The following is a 20,499-nucleotide window of genomic DNA, read 5'->3' as shown; positions in this document are numbered from 1 at the left end:
TGTTCGTGTTTCCCTATAATTACATGTCCACAATGATTTATCGAACACCGGTACTTTAAAGTATGTATAAAAAAAGTTTTAAAAAGAATATAATATCATTTCTTAAAGTCTCCCATAGTGCTTTGCAATGAAACCACTGTTAAGTACAAGGCCCGAAAAGGCACTGCAAAGTTACAAACGTGTCGAGAAATTGCAAAGAGGCAAAAAGGCTCCATACAATTCTTCCTAGAGCCCGTGATTTCACTGGCCCTTTTCAGAAGTTTCCCCCTATCTCAGGTTCAGTAGCCGGCGGAGCCCTACAGAAATACAGAAAACCATAAAGTTACTAACAAATTAAAATTTATTGAGTAAAAAAGTGCAGTATGTAGGATTTAAGAGCATTCGCCATTCTGACTTTTACATATAATGTTAAAAAAACACACACACAAAATAATAACCCTGACGGCTAATAAGTTCTATTATGACAAATTATATGATTATCCAAACAAAATTGTCACATATTCAGTTTTACAAAATTAAATAGATATTTCTAATGAATTTAAACATTTTAAATTTAGAACCTATAGTTGTGTGTATGCATATAGTAAAGCTGACGTGTGAATAAAGCCAAACAGTAGGAGTAAATCGTTAACGACCAAAATAAAAACTAATGTAATTCAAGTCAGCAAGGCAAGCAACTTAGTCACCATAACATCATTCTTACCTACCTACTATCTAATTAGAAAGTATCTTTACAGTTTCACTTTCAAATATATTTAAAAATGAGGAAACAAAAACAAAAGTTTTTTCTTAAGATCTAAGATGGTCACAAAACACGGCACAACACGTTCTAACAGTTCGAAGATCTCATTCCTTATCATCTGACTCTGCAGTCAGAGATACCTCAATCATAGACAAGTCAAGCATGTATCGTTGATATTTCTTAAAAAATGCATGCGCCGAAGAGACGCTTTTGAAAGTTATAGTTGCGTGACGTTCGTTTTTATCCCTGTGTAGCTTCTGAAATACAATAGTACAGTATGTTTAAACTTTAAGAGCAATTTTTTACGACTAATTTAATAGTATTTGAGAACATTTATAGTAGAGTCAGAACCAATGATATTTGAACTAATAAATAATCTGACATATCTACTTCTTGAGAGATAATTAATTCACCATCCAGGAAGAATTCAACAGGCTAAGAGGTAGACACTTTCATGTTGGACATTGCTTTTCAGTAAAGATTAATTCTCACGGCTTCAAGTTTCAGAAAAAATTAGAGCTTAACATGCCCATAAAGTATCGAACGAGGGAAGGAAAGCGATAAGGCACATATTCAGGACCTCGTGAAATATTGTCTTCACATAGAGAGCAGTATGTCCAAGACAAGAAGAGGGAAATGAATTATCTACATGATGTGTAACTAGCAAGAAATGAAAGAAATTAGTCGGTTGTGATCGTAGATTTCCTTAACATTTTTACCAAATCTTTATGATCCTATATATTTCTAAGGAGAACTAATTTTTCATATACTTTTGAAATAAAAGAAAGAATGCGTTTCTAAGAAAATAATTAGATGTTGTGTTAATTTTCCAATCGTTATTCCAACATAAAGATTATGCACAAAAGCTCAAATATTCTTGGTTTGCTTCTAGACTCTGCGTTCGATATAAACTAGTTATTTAAGTAAAATATAACAACTCAGATCTTTTCCATATAACCAAAGAATGTGTAAATAACTTAACACTAATTAATACTTAATTAATACTGCAATTAGAAAAATATAAAAATTATTAAAACAAATTACTCGATACGCACTAAAGCCAACGTGACACATATTACACTTAGGGTAATCACTGAAAATAAAACAAAATAACATGATAACTAATAAAATCCAAGTAATTTTTAACCAAACTTAAAATGTTAATAAAATAACGAAAGCCTTACTATTAGGTTTAGGCATAATTTTAAAATGTCTATGCAGACTGATATTTCATATTGTAATGAGTTTATGCAAAACTAAATTATACAAGGCGTTCCATAATGAATTAGCTAGTCCAAAACTTTTAAACTGTGTCAGCTAATTAATTACAAAAGCATATATAAATGTTAAAAAACAATCACTCCACATACACACTTCCACAGAACATTTCATTTTACTGAAAAATAACTATGCCGATAGTGCATAAATGGTTCCGACAGACCTACATTTTCTAATTTTTAAATTGTAAATAAATCTCAGTTTTAGATTTAAGGGGGTTTCTAATATTCCTTCCTGTATTTGTTTAAAACCCCCTAGGTCCCTTTTGTCATAAGATATACAAGACCGCTTAAATTAACGCAAATATACACAATTAAATGCTCATTCAAAACCCGCTTTGATGTAAATAAAAAAAAAAACTGAAGAAGCTGTAAGGTAAAATTTTTTTTAAATCTGCAGTTATGACACATGATATCTCTGTAACTAACCTGTTGTCAAACACATGCGTATTTAATATACCAACTTTTTCTAAGTGAAATGACACTTCCTACCATCCGTTATTGACATTTACACACATCAGAACGCCCTGTATATTTGGAATAGTAAGTAATCTTATAGAACAGATTATTATCGTTATTTTTTGGCACTCATTTTCTATAAAGACAAAAAGGTTTTTGTATGTACAAAACGCAAAAATATTAATCTTAAGCGCAAAATTAGAGTTGAATACAGAGTGGCCCGATCTCAACGCAGGATTCATTAGCATTATAATTGCAGATATAGCCTTGGAAATATTATTATATTGTGTTGGAAAATGTAGCACAAAAGAAACGAACTACGGCACTGGACTCTACAATAAAACCTTCAGAATCCGTTTTTTACTTTCTCACTATCTTGTTGGATAAATGAAATACAGAGATAGTGTCAAAATGCAAAGTTATTGAAAATACCCTGTATCTGCAAAACTAAGAGGGCGACAACTTTTTTGTCAGTGTGAAGGCTCGTTTCATACAAACCAGCGAACACATTTGCGAAAACAGTATGTTTCAATTTGAATATTTATTGACGTATTCTGTAAAATCATTTCATTTGAGACACAAATCCGATCCGGTATCCGAGTATATTTTTCTCTACTTGCAAATTTTAAACATATTTTATGTAGCATATTATAATCTAAACCGTAATTCCCACGTGGTTTGACACAGAACTAAATGACATTTATATTCATACTTATATTAACTGTGATCAATCTAATAGCTTGGTTTTTACCATCTGACAGTTTTCTTAATTTTGTATCTACAAGAGTTCTTGCGTTGAATGTGGGCCACCATGTATGAGCCTTGACAAGTATCTGAAACGGCGAAAACTTCAAATATGTCACTTTAAAGTGCTGTTATGACCAATATATATGTTGTTTAATTTAAACTGTTATTATGCTACTTCACTAATTTTTGGCATATTTCAGTTACGATAACTTTTAAATAAACTATCAAAAATAAAATATAAGAAGACTGAACATATATAAATATTTAGTTAGACACAACCGAATAAATCATTATTCTCTATTTATGTTCCGTATTCCGAGAGGTCCCTAATAGGTTTAGTCTTGAACCAAAAAAAAATCCTGAGTAAGTATCACATATTTAGTAATTATCATAAGTCTATTATAGGCACTTCAGGTAAAAAATATACATCGTCACAATCTTATTAGATTTTACAGTTAAGGCCGAATTTCTAGAGCCTCCGCTATAATGTGACCAAAATAACCACATTTATCTATTCAAATCCGTAGAATATGAATGAAATTCATGTCTAAAAAAATTGGGAACAAATTATTCTTATTCATATTTTAACAATAGTGCAATTATTATTCATGATTCAATCAAGTTAATTGAATTGCACTCTTGCTGAAACTCAAAAACATGAAAAAAATAACAGATAAACTAACATGATGGAACTTCGAAATGCATAATGAAAATTTGTAGTTTATATTTAAAGTTAAATACCTCCGAAAAGTAAGAAAGATATTTAAATGCTTGAAACACACTCAGATAGGTGCAATTTTGAAACATCACATAAGGGTATATTTGTAGCCCTATACGTTGCGTAAGAAAATAGGTAGGTAAATACTTATTTGTTCACACAGGTAAAAAGAGGACGTCCTGCATTTTTTCCTTCTTAAAATAATTAAATCACAAATTGACAAGGAGTGGACGTTATAAAAAATACGTTTGGCAGTATCAAATTACAAGTATTTTTTCGACCCGCAACCTACTCTTATAGAATTATTTTTTTAAATCTTATCCCGTAAATAAATGTTAGTAAGAACGGCAAACCTTTAACGCAACTTCACAAGTTTAAAACTGATATTACTTATACTCAGTCTATAATAGACATAGGGTTTCATTTTGTATTTGCTTTAATACTGATTTTTTTTCAAAAGTGAAGTAAAGGAAGTAAGGTATTCACACATTTTTAATTTAAAACCAAATATAAAGTAGTGGTAATTTTACCACAAGGCTACAGTTTTCACGAATAGAAAAAAGGACTAATAACGCCGAGTCTGTATCTTCACTTTCAATCCGGTACCTATTATGTGTTTATGAGAGGTACAATGCAACTGAGAAAATTCAAGCCATTCAAAGAATCGACCGAATAATGTTAAAGTATTCAAAATTCCATCGTCTACGTATAGAAATGATGACCTCGACGAAACCTCGCCCTTACCTGAATTTCCCCGATACCCTTACAAATCTGAAACAATTTTTTCTCCTCCGTACTCGTTGCGATATTTCTTATCGTTACCCTGCGCGTCTGAAGCAAATTGTCGTCCTTTAAAAGCACCTTTCGTTCTGCCAAAAAGTTAGACAGGTGCTCTTTGTCCAGCTGAATGTCCGGGTCTGCTTGAACCGTAGTTTGTGCCAGAGGGATGACTCGGTTACTAATTTTAGCGGTGACTAAAGTTCGATTCTTTAATGGAAACTGCTGATCGTCGATTTGTTTTATCGGCTGCAGGACTGGGGTACGAGAGGTGTTTAAGGTGTGCTGTTGTTGATGGCGGTTTTGTTGATGCACTTGCTAAAATAACAGATAAAGTTTGATAAAACTTGGAAACGAAAACACTGTAATACATTTAAAATTCATGTTATTTACTCGATTTTTGATGTTCCCTTGTAAGGGACGCTGAACTACTGCACTAATGGTTTGATGTTCCTGCTGTTGAGGCTGAGTTGGATTCAGAGAATTTTGTCGCTTCAGTCGCTTAAGTCTCCTCGCTTCTTTCCACTTGAACACTTCTTCTCGTTGCCGTCTTTGCTCCTCGATCTTGCGTCTCAGATCTATGGTCTCCTCGTCTTCTTCCTGATTCAGATAATGCAAAATCAACTACAATTCCAAAACTTCCAAATCTTCCTTGGTAGATGTTAACTAAAGATAAACTATGTTATTCTCACAAAAATCTAAATTTATAATTTATATTATAATATACAAATTCGACCCTCACCATTGGGATCTCGGAAAATAGAAGAGATACGAATAAGATTAAATGGAGGCAAACTTGCGGAATCTAGCGTTTGATCGAATACCATTTTCAAAATTTGAATTTTCCGAGTACTTCTGAAGGTATCCGAGAAAAACTAAAAATTGGAAAATCCATAAACACATTTTCATTGCCACTTTTTTTCAGCTACACGATGACATATTTAGATTTGCCATCCGACGTTTCGTCTTTCGGCTACCATTATCAACTTTGTTTTTTCTTATGGGTGCCATATTGGATTTTTCGACAGAAAATAGTGCGTTTCATTCTGATTTCATTGATATAAAACTTTTTATAATTTACTTTTTTAAAATCCGAAATATTTAAATAAAAAGAAATATTACATAGTTAGCCTTGACTCCATCGAAAGACTTTCTTTTGTTCGCGATATATGACAGAACTCCTCCAACGAGATTAGAGCGCGTGCAGATTTCCCATGAAAATGAGCTTCAGAAATGAAGAGAAACGAGATATGTTAAGACTTTATTACAAATTTGATAGGAACAGTACGAAAACAGTTCAAATGTATTTTGAGTTACATTCGGGAAGACAACAGCAGCATAGAACATTATTTAAAATTTTGGATGAACATTTCAAAAGCATCAAACTCACCAAACTGACCAAAAACCTAAAATGAAGTATGAAAGCAGAATGGAAGAAGATTTTCAAAGGTACCAAACTCAGCTAAATATTGATCCAAAGTTTTAAATGTTTTATGTGGCTGTTGTCTTTCCGGATATAACTCAAAATACATTTGAGCTGTTTTCGTACTGTTCCTATCAAATTTGTAATAAAGTCTTAACATATCTCGTTTCTCTTCATTTCTGAAGCTCATTTTCATTAGAGATCTGCACACGCTCTAATCTCGTTGGAGGAGTTCTGTCATATATCGCGAACAAAAGAAAGTCTTTCGATGGAGTCAAGGCCAACTATGTAATAATTATTTTTATTTAAATGTTTCGGCTTTTAGAAAAGTAAATTATAAGAAGTTTTATATCAATGAAAGCAGAATGAAACGCACTATTTTTCTCTCGACAAATTCAATATGGCGCTCATAAGAAAAAATAAAGTTGATAATGGTAGCCGAAAGACGAAACATCGGATGGCAAATCTGAATATGTCATCGTGTAGCTAAGAAAAAGTGGCAATGAAAATGGGCTTATGGATTTAATCTTCCTTGTCAAATAACGCAAAAAAAATCAAAATGGATTCTCCAATTTTTAGTTTTTCTCGGATATCTTCGGAAGTACTCGGAAAATTAAAATTTTGAAAATGGTATTCGATCAAGCACCAGATTACGCAAGTTTGCCCCCATTTAATCTTCTTCGTATCTCTTTTAGTTTTCGAGATCCCAATGGTGAGGGTCGAATTTGAAATACCCTGTATAATAAAAAAATCTAATTTTTTGTTCTGAAACCTAAATATTATGTACTTACAATTTTCACCTCTGTTACATTAGCCACGGTAACCTGTAGTGGACGCTCGGACCGATTATCAGGTGTAATTGTGACGTTATTCATATGGATAGAGGATTCCTGGACAGGACCCAAACGTTCCTGTATAAAACGTTTTTCGGTTTGGAAACAATTTCCAGGTGTGATCTAGAAACAGGTTTCAGTGATTATTAGAAGATTGTTTCAATCCATTTCAACTGAATATAACCAAAATAATATGTTTTCAAATAAATATTAAGAGAGAAATAGATCAAACAATTACGTTGAAGTCTTAATTATGAAACACTATTTATCCTAATAAGAAAAAAATTTATAAAGAATCACCTATCAGGCATTATTCCTAGATTTAAGTAAATCAAAAAAAATCATTTTTCTTTCATATTCATTTCTGTCCTATCTTTTCTAATCTGTTTTCTATGAGAATTTTGCTAGTTCTGAAGGATAAATAAAAGCAAACAAAATTTAAGAGTTTATTATTCAAATTTAGTTAAAGAGCACTGAGAAAGCAAGATCAATTACGCATCTGTAAAACGTGACTTTGCATTCATTTTGTCCCAAAATGGGATCGTTTTTCGTCCACTCTATAATTTGTCCATTATACAGGGTGAGTTTTTTAAGTGTGTCACGTAAATATCTCTGAAGTTATGAGTTTTAGAAAAAAAAGTTTCATATAAAAAAGGGATTATATGAAAGGGGAAAACTTTTGGCATCATCACTGTTTCGATTCAAGGTCATCTTCAGGCTCTAATCAAGGTCAACTTTGTTTTTTCAAATGGAAATCCCACATTTTTTTGACAGATTCTGATTTGGTGTTCAAAACAAATATGTTTTTACTTGAAACATTTTTTTATTCATTTGATAGTTTTGGCACAAATTGACATTTTTAAAGAATTTTGTTTTAACGAAAATGCCTGTATCGATACATTCAAGAGAAGAAATTAAAAAAAAAACATAATTTTTAAACAATTCAATCAAATAAGTGTTCAAAATGATGTCCTACTTCAATGCATTTAGCGATCCTCATTTTGAATGACTGTTGGATATTCCATTATGTTTCTGGTCGAATAAAGAAAGAATAAAAAAACGTAATAAGTAGATGTTTTATCAATTTGTAAATAAGTAGAACCCACAGTCCTACTCGCTTACAGTTTTAATTCAGTTTTAGAATAATAAATATTGTAAAATGGCAGTGCAATTTTCAAAAGACGAAAAAATTGAAATTATTTTTGCTTATGGCGAATCAGGTAGAAGTCCTACTGCAACGGTGCAGCGTTATGCCGAGCGTTTCCCACAAAACATACTTCCGTCACGGACTTTTGTCAATAAAATTGTGAATTTATTTCGAGCAACAGGAAGTGTCGAAACACAAAAAAGAGCACGCTCAAAGACTGTCGTTGAAAATGAAGACAATCAAATTGATATTTTAGCTGCCATTACACTTGATCCTCATGTAAGTACTCGCCAGCTGGCTGAAGAGTCTGGTATTTCACAAAGTAGTGTTTGTAAAATTTTAAAAAATCATAAGTTTCATCTTTACCACTTCTCTCTTCATTAAGAACTACATGGTGACGATTTTCAAAACCGAGTTACCTTTTGTACTTGGGCTCAAAAAAAAATCAGACAAAATGATGATTTTTTCTCGAATGTGTTGTTTTCGGACGAGTCTGGATTCACAAACCATGGGCAAGTTAACAGACACAACATACATTACTGGGCTGTTGAAAATCCCTATTGGTTGCGAGAGGTGGAAAACCAGCGTCCATGGACTGTAAATGTTTGGTGTGGCATTGTAGGAGAACATTTAATTGGCTCTTTTTTTATCGATGGAAATCTTAATGCTGCAAAGTATTTCGATTTTTTAGCACATGACTTGCCAATACTTCTGGAAGAAGTAAATCTAAATCGACGAATGACCAAGTGGTATCAACATAATGGGTGCCCAGCTCATTATGCAACAGTTGTTCGGGAAAAATTGGATGAAATGTTTCCTCAAAAGTGGATTGGTCGTGGTAGTTATGTTAACTGGCCAGCACGTTCACCAGACTTCTCCAGATCTCTTTCTTTGGGGGTACTTAAAAGAAATTGTCTACGCTGAAGTGCCAGCAACTGCTGAAAACATGAAAGAAAGAATAAGAGTAGCTTGCCGTGACATTCCACCAGAAACATATTGGAATGTCCAACAGTCATTCAAAATGAGGATCGCTAAATGCATTGAAGTAGAAGGACATAATTTTGAACACTTATTTGATTGAATTGTTTAAAAATTATGTTTTTTTTTAATTTCTTCTCTTGAATGTATCAATACAAGCATTTTCGTTAGAACAAAATTCTTTAAAAATGTCAATTTGTGCCAAAACTATCAAATGAATAAAAAAATGTTTCAAGTAAAAACATGTTTGTTTTGAACAACAAATCAGAATCTGTCAAAAAAATGTGGGGTTTCCATTTGAAAAAACAAAGTTGACCTTGGTTAGAGCCTGAAGGTGACCTTGAATCGAAACAGTGATGATGCCAAAAGTTTCCCCCTTTCATATAATCCCTTTTTTATTTGAAACTTTTTTTTCTAAAACTCTTAACCTCAGAGATATTTACGTGACTCACTTAAAAAACTCACCCTGTATACCAATATGTTGAGTCTGGTTCACATTTTAAAGCAAAATTTAATTTTTTTTTGCGTAAATTCTTTAATTAGTAATAGTTAATTTGCTTACAAATTGTTTTGTCATTTTATTACGAGGGTGGACCAAATATAAACGAGATTTTTCGTTCTGAGCGTTTCACAGTCAAGGTGCGGCGGGGCGGCTTCAGGTAACATTGCGGAGGAATGTCAGGAAAAAGGGGATTGGTTTTCCGAACTTCGCCGATCGCTTTAGTAGTCTGTTGTGCAATGTCAGAAAAAGAAGTACCGTCCTCCATTGCCCAGCATATAATAATTAAATTTCTTACTTGAGAAGGCATCAAGCCGGCCGAAATCTTGCGTAGGCTGACAGCACAGTTCGGTAATGAAACACTGTTAAGACCTCATGTGTTTGCCTGGCATAAGGAGTTCAACCAAGGCCGTAAAAAAGTTGAGAATGAAACTCACAATCGTCGTCTTTGGACGAGCATCACGGAGGACAACATTCGTGCCATTCGTCAATTCGTGGAAGGAGACTGACATTTAACGGTTACCGAAATTTGTTCCGGGGTAGGATTAAGTTATGAGGGTATTCAAGCCATTATCACAAACCAGCTAGGGTTTCGTAAAGCGTGTACTAGGTGGGTCCCTTGTCTTTAGACCGCCGAACAGAAGTTGGCACGCTTGCAGATTTGTAAGCGGCTATCAGCACGACTTACACAAGAAGGTGACTCATTTTTAAATCACATTATCACCTGTGATGGAACTTGGGTCCACCACTACACATCCGAGTCGAAGCAAGCTAGTATGGAGTGGCGAAGAAAAGAGATAGCCCCAATGAAAGCCAAGTCCCGGCATTCAACTGGAAAAGTGCTTGCGACCGTGTTTTTTGATCGGTATGGTGTTTTACACATAGACTTTTTGCACGATCGTCGCATTATCAATGCAGCGTACTACTGTGACCTTCTGAGTAAGGTTAGACTTTGTTATCGCGGGAAAAGACGTGCAATGCCGATACGAAAAGTCATTGTGCTTCAGGATAACGTTCGACCATCATACTGCAATGCTCACTCGCAACAAATTGGAGGAATTGGGTTAGGAAACTCTTAAACACCCTCCATATAGCCCTGACCTTTCGCTCTGCGATTTTCACCTTTTGTGACCACTCAAAGAGACGCTGGGAGACCACCAATTTGACGATGATGCAGCAGTAGAAGTGTAAGTGTGCAATTGGCTGCTGACAGGACCCTCTTTTTTCTACAATAAAAGCATCACAAAACTTTCAACACGGTGGGAAAAGTGCATTAATAAAGGGGGACTTACATAGAAAAATGATACATGCAGCTTTTTTTGTTACTATAAATAAAAAACTTTGTATAAGCAAAGCCTCGTCCATATTTGATTCACCCTCGTACTTACTTCATATACCCTGCACCTGTTTCTGAACCTAATCTCCTGTTCAAATAAGTACTTGAAGCTCAGTTTTTATTATTTAATTAAATATGTTCTTTGTTGTTCTGGCTTTCATCCATTTTCCCAGTATACTCTTCTTATTATATGATTACCTTTCTTTTGAAGGCAAAATTTTCCCTAGTTACTGTTGTTTGGTAAGTTTGCTGCTGATTGTACTGTAACTGCGTATCTGGTTCACACTGAACTCGTTGATCAAAATTTTCTATGTAGGCGTTTTGAACCTGGTTATACGGGGCCTAAAGAAATATCTAATATTTATTGACATAATATATATCTTACATATTTTTTTATTAAATAAATCGACCTTTGCATTTAAAAGAAAATAAGAGATCTTCGTCAATCAAACCTTTTTGCTGAACGGGTTGTCAATACTGAACTTTTCATGTTATACTCGTACCTTTATTTTTGGTGCAAAGCTATCCCTAGTTATCGATGTACGGTATGTTTGCTGTTGATTGTACTGCATCTGCGTGTCAACTTCACGCTGAACTCGCTGATCAAAGTTTTCTACGTACGCATTTTGCATTTGGGTATATGGGCCCTAAACAAAACATGTAACAGTTATTCACATGACATATATCTTAGTAGATCGGCAGTTAACCTTCGCATTTAAGACAAGATATGCTATACTTTACAATACAATACACCTTTGTTTTCTTTCATATCTTACAATTGTATGTTTTTATGCAATAACACAGAATACTTTAATGAATGATATATTAAAATAAAATTGCACATTATCTGTCTGGCTTAAATTGGCCATTTTATATTGAAAATCGTCAATTTAAGTCTCCTAGACTTTAAATTTAAATTTGTTACAAGAAGAATATGGATGTTACATAACGGTTCCAAGAATACGAAATAAAAATATCGAATTTTGTTAACTGTAAAAATTACATTATCTAGTTAATCTGGAAATTAACTCAATTAAATGTTAATAAAGAGTGCAAGGAATGGCCACGTACCTGAGGCAAAGTTTGATTATGCCAATTCCAGTACGGTCCTGATGCAGGTGGTAAATTCGGAGGCTAGCAAAAGAAATAATTAATTATATTCATCATTTATAATTAATTATAAATGAATATAAAATATTTTGCAAATTACTGAAATATTTTAATGTAATTTTTAAAATTTTAAATTAACAAAACAATACTTGTACTCAAATGAACTAAAATTTCCAAATATTTACAAAATTTCAATGTTTACAAAATTTTACATCATTATCTAATCTAAAACACAGCCACTAAATGACATAATGATGACACTTACCGGCATTTGAAGCTGTGGCGGTGGCTGCTGTATATTGGTTCCCATATTATTTTGGGAAGTAAAGTTGAGGTGCGGTTCTCGGTGTTGTTGAGGCATGAATTGATGCATCTGTCCCGGTGGAAATTCTGAACTTTGCATCCCTTGATGCATCATTTGCATATGTGGTGGTCTCTGCATAGGAGGTGGCATTTGGGGCAGCCCTTGGATTTCCTGCATCGGGGATGGACCATGGAACCGTCGCATCTGTGGTTGGAATTGAGGGGGAGGCTGCATTGGATGCATATGAGGAGGTGATTCTATGAATTGTTCAGGATTACCAGGAGGCATCCACGAATTCGGTTGGCTTTGGAAGTTTTGGGGGGAGTCCCAAGCAAGACGAGCTAGATGTTGGAAGAACCATTATTACTATCATTATTATTAAATTGAACCATACCCTGGAATCTGGGATTAATCAAGACTTTCTTATTTCTTATTGGCTGGCCGCTAGTAAACTCAGGAGCATGATTAAAATGTTCAGAAGGCCAGTTCACATTTGACCTTCTTAATTGGGGTTGTCGGTGAAAGGCGCCTCTGCCTCTTAGGATTCCTCTTCCTCTAATTCCCCCTCTGCCTCTCGCGTTATTACCTTTGAATTTTAACTTTGGATTTCTATTTAGATAATTAGTATGCTTTTCCTCCCCTAGAAGTAATGAATTTTTGTAGTAGATAAACTATACAGCATGATTACGCAATATAAAGGATACAGAATATGTGCGTGTAGATGGCCTAGAAACAAGTCGATTTTTTATATGAAATTTAAAGTGTCTAAGAAAATTTGAAAAAATCTGTTTCAGTAATGTTCTAACATAGAACAATCGAATTTTCAAAACTGATTATTCTATAAATTCAAAAGGTATTTTTATTATTGATACCTTTAGTTAATAGAAACTTGAAGTAACTGACAGCTGAAAAAGGGATGGCTTACCCTTAAAATGTTATGATTTTTTATCTCTCATTTAATTTACAATTAAGGTCTAGCAGTTTGTACATGTGTTTGACAAAATTTCTTGTACATTATGTTCTCTTTTGTCTTCCTATTTGTTAGTATTGAGGTTCCGTGAGGGTATTTGTCTCAGAAGTGTTCAGGAACACAAAAGAAGGTTTGCTAATCGTATTATTCCAAATGATCAAACATTTGATAATATTGAACGAAGATCTTGAGAAACGAGTTCTCTTCGCTGCAGTAACGCTGAAGGTCGCATTATGACGTGAATGCAAGAAATAAAAAACGCGTTTTACACAGTACATATTAAAAATCAACCTTAAACCGGTACCTGACGAAAATCCCGGCAATTTATTAGGTGTACAACTTTGCTTCCGCCGTTTTTTTTCCGAATTTCGCGATTTTATTGTAAAAAACTAATTATACCTTTAGGATCCAAAGTATTGTCCATCGCTGGCCACTACTTTCTCCCATCTTTCGGGCAGCATACGAATCCCGTGTTGAAAAAATTGGACATCTTTTGAAGCGATCCACGATTCTATCCAATTTCTTACTTCTTCATAAGACCGGAAGTGTTGGTCAGCTAGCCCATGTGCCATGGATCGAAACAAGTGATAATCAGAAGGAGCTAGGTCAGGAGAATATGGCGGGTGGGGTAGGACTTCCCATTTCAATGTTTCCAAGTATTTCTTGACCACTTGCGCAACATGGGGTCGAGCATTATCGTGCTGCAAAATCACTTTATCATGTCTCTCGTTGTATTGCAGCCGTTTCTTTTTCAATGCTCGGCTCAAACGCATTAATTGGGTTCGATAAAGAGCACCTGTGATTGTTTCAGTTGGTTGTAACAGCTCATAATATATTACGCCGAGTTGATCCCACCAAATACAGAGCATGATTTTGGAACCATGAATAGACGGTTTGGCCGTCGACGTGGAAGCATGGCCGGGATATCCCCAAGTCTTTTTGCGTTTGGGATTATCGTAATGAACCCATTTCTCGTCCCCAGTCACAATACGATGCAGAAATCCCTTCCGTCTTTGCCTTGCAAGCAACTGTTCACAAGCGAACAGACGCCTGTCAATATCTCTTGGTTTCAACTCGTACGGCACCCAATATCCTTGCTTCTGAATCATTCCCATGTCTTTGAGGCGTTTTGAGATTGTTTGTTGAGTCACTCCCAATGATTGTGCCAATTCTTGTTGACTTTGACACGAGTCTTCGTCAAGTAATGCTTCCAAGTTCGCATCTTGGAAAACCTTCTTTCTTCCACCGCTATGTTGGTCTTCGACGTGAAAATCACCGTTCTTGAAGCGCTGAAACCACTCACGACATGTCCTTTCACTAATAGTGGCTTCCCCATAAGTATCTGAGAGCATTCGATGAGCCTCAGCAGCAGATTTCTTCATATTGAAGCAGAAAAGTAAAACCTCCCGCAAATGACGAGAATTTGGCTCGTACACTGACATTTTCAATTGCGAATAACTTTATGATGAAGACACAAATAGACTAATATTTTTATGAGGTTATGTTAACAGGTGCCCAAGGCTCCTGCATGCCCACATGGGGTTATTTATTTCGATCATTACTTACCGCTACATACATCTATTCAAAAACGGCGGAAGCAAAGTTGTACACCTAATAATATACCACAGTTTCCAGTCCATCGAAATATATACGACATAATTTGCTGCATCCATATTATTTTCAAAAAGTTCAATAACAGTTACCGCAAGATCTCAAGAACTGAAGATGACGCTTGTTTTACTCGGTAAGGGATTGCAAATTTTCACAATAGTTATAAATATTCGGATCAAAATCTATATGTTACAATACCCCATCATTACTAAAGAGAATGTAAAATAAATCTTTAATTTTGTAAGATTTGTTAATAAATATAATCAATTTTAGCATTGGATAAATGAATGGATAAAAAAAATTATTTCACTTCTATTTACATGTCAAAAAATCAAGGAAATGGCTTACCGGTAGAATCAGGTGCTGTAATTACTTGTCTTTCTGTGGCAAATTTATCTTGCCTTGAAGTTTCTTTTTCTTCCGAATCAAAAGGTTGATCCACAAAAGATTTTTGGTCTGAAATAGATACATTAAAACGTAAAACAAACTTATTGAATACAAGCTAGAAACAATAATCTATTTTTGCCACTACTAGTTTTAAGATACTATGATTGAGTAGGTTGAATGACTGTGAACTATGTTTTCTCGCCTTTTTTTTAAACAGTTGAATATATAATAACAGGTTTATAATGACATATAATGTATATACAGGGTGTTCCATTTAAAGCTGCGATTGAAGATTACTTAAAAGCGGTACGTTATATGAAAAAGTTTTAAATAAAAGTTGTCTGGTAAAGAGGGGAAAATATCATGAAGATAGAGACTTTTAGCCAAAACGTCATTTTAAGGTAATTTCAAGGGCAACTTTTTCTCAAATGGCAATTCCATATTTTTTTTACAGATCCTTGTAGACCTTAAAAAAATGAATATCTTTTATTTGAACAATTTTTTTATTAAACGTTTTGCTACAGAGTTATCCTTGATTTTTGTCCAATTTTTGAGCTAGACTAGAGAGTAATATATACAGGGTGAGTTTTTTAAGTGTGTCACGTAAATATCTCTGAAGTTATGAGTTTTAGGAAAAAAAGTTTCAAATAAAAAAGGGATTATATGAAAGGGGGAAACTTTTGGCATCATCACTGTTACGATTCAAGGTCATCTTCAGGCTCTAATCAAGGTCAACTTTGTTTTTTCAAATTGAAACCCCACATTTTTTTGACAGATTCTGATTTGTTGTTCAAAATAAACATGTTTTTACTTGAAACATTTTTTTATTCATTTGATAGTTTTGGCACAAATTGACATTTTCAAAGAATTTTGTTCTAACGAAAATGCTTGTATCGATACATCCAAGAGAAGAAATTTAAAAAAAACATAATTTTTAAAAGAAATTGTTTACGCTCAAGTGCCAACAACTGCTGAAAACATGAAAAAAAGAATAAGAGTAGCTTGCCGTGACATTCCACCAGAAACATATTGGAATGTCCAACAGTCATTCAAAATGAGGATCGCTAAATGCATTGAAGTAGGACATAATTTTGAACACTTATTTGATTGAATTGTTTAAAAATTATGTTTTTTTTTAATTTCTTCTCTTGAATGTATCAATACAAGCATTTTCGTTAGAACAAAATTCTTTAAAAATGTCAATTTGTGCCAAAACTATCAAATGAATAAAAAAATGTTTCAAGTAAAAACATGTTTGTTTTGAACAACAAATCAGAATCTGTCAAAAAAATGTGGGGTTTCCATTTGAAAAAACAAAGTTGACCTTGATTAGAGCCTGAAGGTGACCTTGAATCGAAACAGTGATGATGCCAAAAGTTTCCCCCTTTCATATAATCCCTTTTTTATTTGAAACTTTTTTTCTAAAACTCATAACTTCAGAGATATTTACGTGACACACTTAAAAAACTCACCCTGTATACAGTAGTAGAAAAATGTAAAGCAACTTTTGAAAAATTAATATAATTAGAGTTGTAATAGTTATAAATATTTAGGTATAGGTTCAATATGAAGCCAGTGTATGTCCAAATACTTCTACAAAAAAAATCTTTATTTTTATTTTTTTGTGGAATTTTATATTAACAATAGTATTTTTTGGTGGAAAAAAGTAGAGCAACTTATCAACTCTAGCAAATATTTGCCTTAAAATTTATTTCATCCGTGGTATATCGTTGGTCAAAATGCCTCGAGGCAAACATTTATCAGTGGAAATAAAAGAACGTGTTGTTAATTTGTATAAAAGTGGCCAAAAGCAAGCAAATATTGCAAAAAGATTTAATTGAAACAAATCCATTGCTTGTCGAATTATCCGACAATATCGAGTGTCCGGGAATATTGATGTAAAAAAGAAGTGTGGCAGACCCAGAAAAACCAATCGTTATCAAGATAAATAACTTTTAAAAATTGCGAAGAATGAACCATTTTTAGGATCGAACAAAATTAAGGGCCGTATTTCTGATGAGCTCGGTGTTGAAGTAACATCTAGAACAGTAAGAAACAGGTTACTTGAAGGTAATTTATTTGGAAGAAGACCAGCCAAAAAACCTCTTTTATCCAAAAGATATAGACGCGCCCGACTTAATTTTGCGCGACAACATTGTCATTGGACAGAACAGAACTGGAAAAAAAGTAATCTGGAGTGACGAATCAAAGTTTTGCTTATTTAATAGTGATGGTATCACCTACGTGAGGAGTCCTAAAAATGAAAGACTCAATCCAAAATACACCTGTCCCACAGTGAAGCACGGAGGTGGGTCGGTAATGGTATGGGGTTGTTTTTCCGGCTATGGTATTGGCCCCTTTTATAAAATAGATGGTCATATGAATAGATTTGAATATAAGGAAATCTTAGAGAATCAAATGGTGCCATATGCGGACGATGTTATGCCCTTAAGACACATTTTCCAACAGGATAACGATCCAAAACACAAGTCCAAATATGTGAAAGAATGGTTCAGGAGAGAAGGAATACGCGTTTTGGAATGGCCTTCCCAATCCCCCGATCTAAATCCTATTGAGAACCTCTGGAAAATCTTAGATCGGAAAATTAGAGATAGGATCTATAGGAATCAAGACGAACCGTTCACTGCTTTAAAAGACGCATGGACAAGCATGGATCCAGTCATCTTGACCAAATTAGTAAGGTCTATGGCAAAAAGATACGATGCTGTAATTAAAAATAATGGATATTTTTTAAAATAATAACATTTTTTAATGTAAATTGTTGTTTCGATAAATTTTAAGGCAAATATTTGCTATAAGTTGATAAGTTGCTCTACTTTTTTCCACCAAAAAATACTATTGTTAATATAAAATTCCAGAAAAAAAATAAAAATAAAGATTTTTTTTGTAGAAGTATTTGGACATACACTGACTTCATATTGAACCTATACCTAAATATTTATAACTATTACAACTCTAATTATATTAATTTTTCAAAAGTTGCTCTACATTTTTCCACTACTGTATATATATATATATATATATATAACATAGTGGTCCATACTTTTGAAACAACCTATATATATAGCTCCCTATTATTTACCTGGCAGGGTCATTGGCTACAATGTAGCCATCATTGTTGTTTTGTTATGGTTGCAATAGAAATGAATATGAAATGAAACTTTACCAATGATATGATTCAAGATCAATTTTTTTGTTTTGGATTTAATTTCTGCTTAATTTTGGTAAGTTCATTACAACTTAATATAAAATCTAGTTAAATCTGGTTTATCATCACAATTGTAAAATGCTTATGATCCACACATTTGAGACCTCTCAGTGCCTTTGAAACTTAAAGTTTTATAATAAACTATTAAAATGGATCCTACCTTCAGCTAGTTCCTCTGAAATCTCATCAAGCTTTAGTATATCTTCATCATCTTGAAGAAGAGCATCTTCTTCAGCTTGACCAATGTCAGAAACATCGTCCACATCATCATTTAACAATTCCTCATTTCTAGACAATAAAAATTTGTCAAAATATTTTTGTATTGTGTATCTTTATTATTAATAATAATTATTAATTAAAAACAAATAAAATTAAAAATCAACATCAAAACTGTATAGTCTATGGATACTACCATCACACATGAGTTTTTAGAATTTTGAAAAAGAACCTAGTATATATGCACCTCTACATCACTATAACTGACTGGGGGAAATATAATATGTACATATAACCAAAATTTATATCTTGCACAATAATTCAACATAAAAAATATTTAATAAATTACAAATTACATTTCTACTCCAAAAATTATTTAATTTTGACAGATAAATTCACAGTTTGTCATTTGTAATTCCAATCTGGATTCAAAGGGAATGATGTGCATATTGTTTAGGTTTAGATTCCATTCGGTTTGGTTCAGTCCAATACACTTGAAAGAGGATTGAATTGAAATTTTAAATTTAATCCAAGTTTTGCTCCTATGTGTGTATATTGGTGTTTTTCAAAAAGATTAATCTCTATCCAGTCATAGAATCAGATGAAATCTCTCGATATATACAAAATTAATGAAGAATATGATTTTGGACAAACAATGCAACAGTCCCTCAATTAAGACTCAATAAAGTTCAGTTGTATACCTTAGTTTTAAGTTAGACTTAAGGTTTCAGTATTAGATTAAACATATATTCCATTGTTTATCATCTAAAATCTCTAGTTTTAACATAACCACAAAGAAACTAACAACAATACGGTGGTAGTTAGTTAAAGATATACTGAAACCAAATACTTGATTTTATTATAGCAAATATTGGGAATGTCCGTGTGTATCAAATTTTCCTATGAAGGACTGTATTCTAGGCATTTTCCAGGTTATCTCACATAAATAGTTGTACTTCAAATAATGTAATTTCTTCAGACATTGATCTTATCACTTAAATTATACAATCTGAAAAGCACTATACTTACATCTCAGACATTTCTTCATTGGTGTGATTCCAACTTTTACTTATAGACTGGACGATGGTATCAAAAAATGAATAATCGAAATGTGTCTTAAGCCCTACTGTACATTACCACTGGTGTGAATCTGCAATCCGGCTTCGGCGTCTTACGTTTCCGAAAACTGCCGAATAAGCCAGCTGATGTGCGGCATTGTCAAGCCGCCTATTTGTTATTACTAAGTATTTACAATGTAAAAGCTATGCAATTTAGTGCAAAAACGAGCTTGTTATACATTAATATATTGTATTAACAAACGAGTCCATTGTAAAGGAATGTCAGCCAAGCCTGCGCCTTAGAATGGGCAAGAGTGCCTAGCTAACAGAATTAAAATAACTCCCTGATATTACCACGGGAAACCCGACAGGCACCACTAGTTATCTAGCTACAATGAAATATACAATTTTATTATGGTCTTAAAAGATAATAACAATGTTACCATAATCTAATCATAAGAAATTCGTTTTTGAATTATATATAATTGTTTTTATAATTGCCTTGGCAACATCGCATCAGCTGGCCACACTCCGAACTGTTCGGAAACATATAATGCTGGTATGCGACACTGATTTCATATCAGCTACATTATCCAATTAGGGTTAGTTTGAAAGGAGTTTCCATTTCTAATAATATATTATTTTAAAAGTACAAAATTCATATCTTTCGCCCCTAAA

At 33.5% G+C, this 20,499-nt stretch overlaps 1 protein-coding gene across 2 annotated transcripts; it reads right to left on the bottom strand.

The window, feature by feature from the left end:
- Positions 1–252: 252 nt before the first annotated feature.
- Positions 253–20,043, bottom strand: LOC136417354 (uncharacterized). 2 transcript variants are annotated; one of them, XM_066403032.1, is made up of 12 exons: positions 19,793–20,043; positions 18,708–18,835; positions 15,280–15,387; positions 12,745–12,990; positions 12,312–12,691; positions 12,008–12,070; positions 11,440–11,583; positions 11,135–11,278; positions 6,944–7,099; positions 5,114–5,320; positions 4,688–5,038; positions 253–999 (listed from the first exon to the last, which is right to left on the bottom strand). In XM_066403032.1, exons 1-12 carry the CDS (start codon positions 19,801–19,803, stop codon positions 847–849), a joined length of 2,091 nt encoding a protein of 696 aa, XP_066259129.1. In that variant the 5' UTR covers positions 19,804–20,043; the 3' UTR covers positions 253–846. The 2 variants fall into 2 exon arrangements, with proteins under 2 accessions (XP_066259129.1, XP_066259124.1); XM_066403027.1 differs by having other exon boundaries at positions 256–999; positions 6,935–7,099.
- Positions 20,044–20,499: the final 456 nt, after the last annotated feature.

The sequence above is a fragment of the Euwallacea similis genome, chromosome 2 (genome assembly GCF_039881205.1).
Source record: "Euwallacea similis isolate ESF13 chromosome 2, ESF131.1, whole genome shotgun sequence".
NCBI classification, from domain to species: domain Eukaryota; kingdom Metazoa; phylum Arthropoda; class Insecta; order Coleoptera; family Curculionidae; genus Euwallacea; species Euwallacea similis.
The sequence above is the reverse complement of the archived record's forward strand: the minus strand, read 5'-3'. Positions and strand labels throughout refer to the sequence as shown.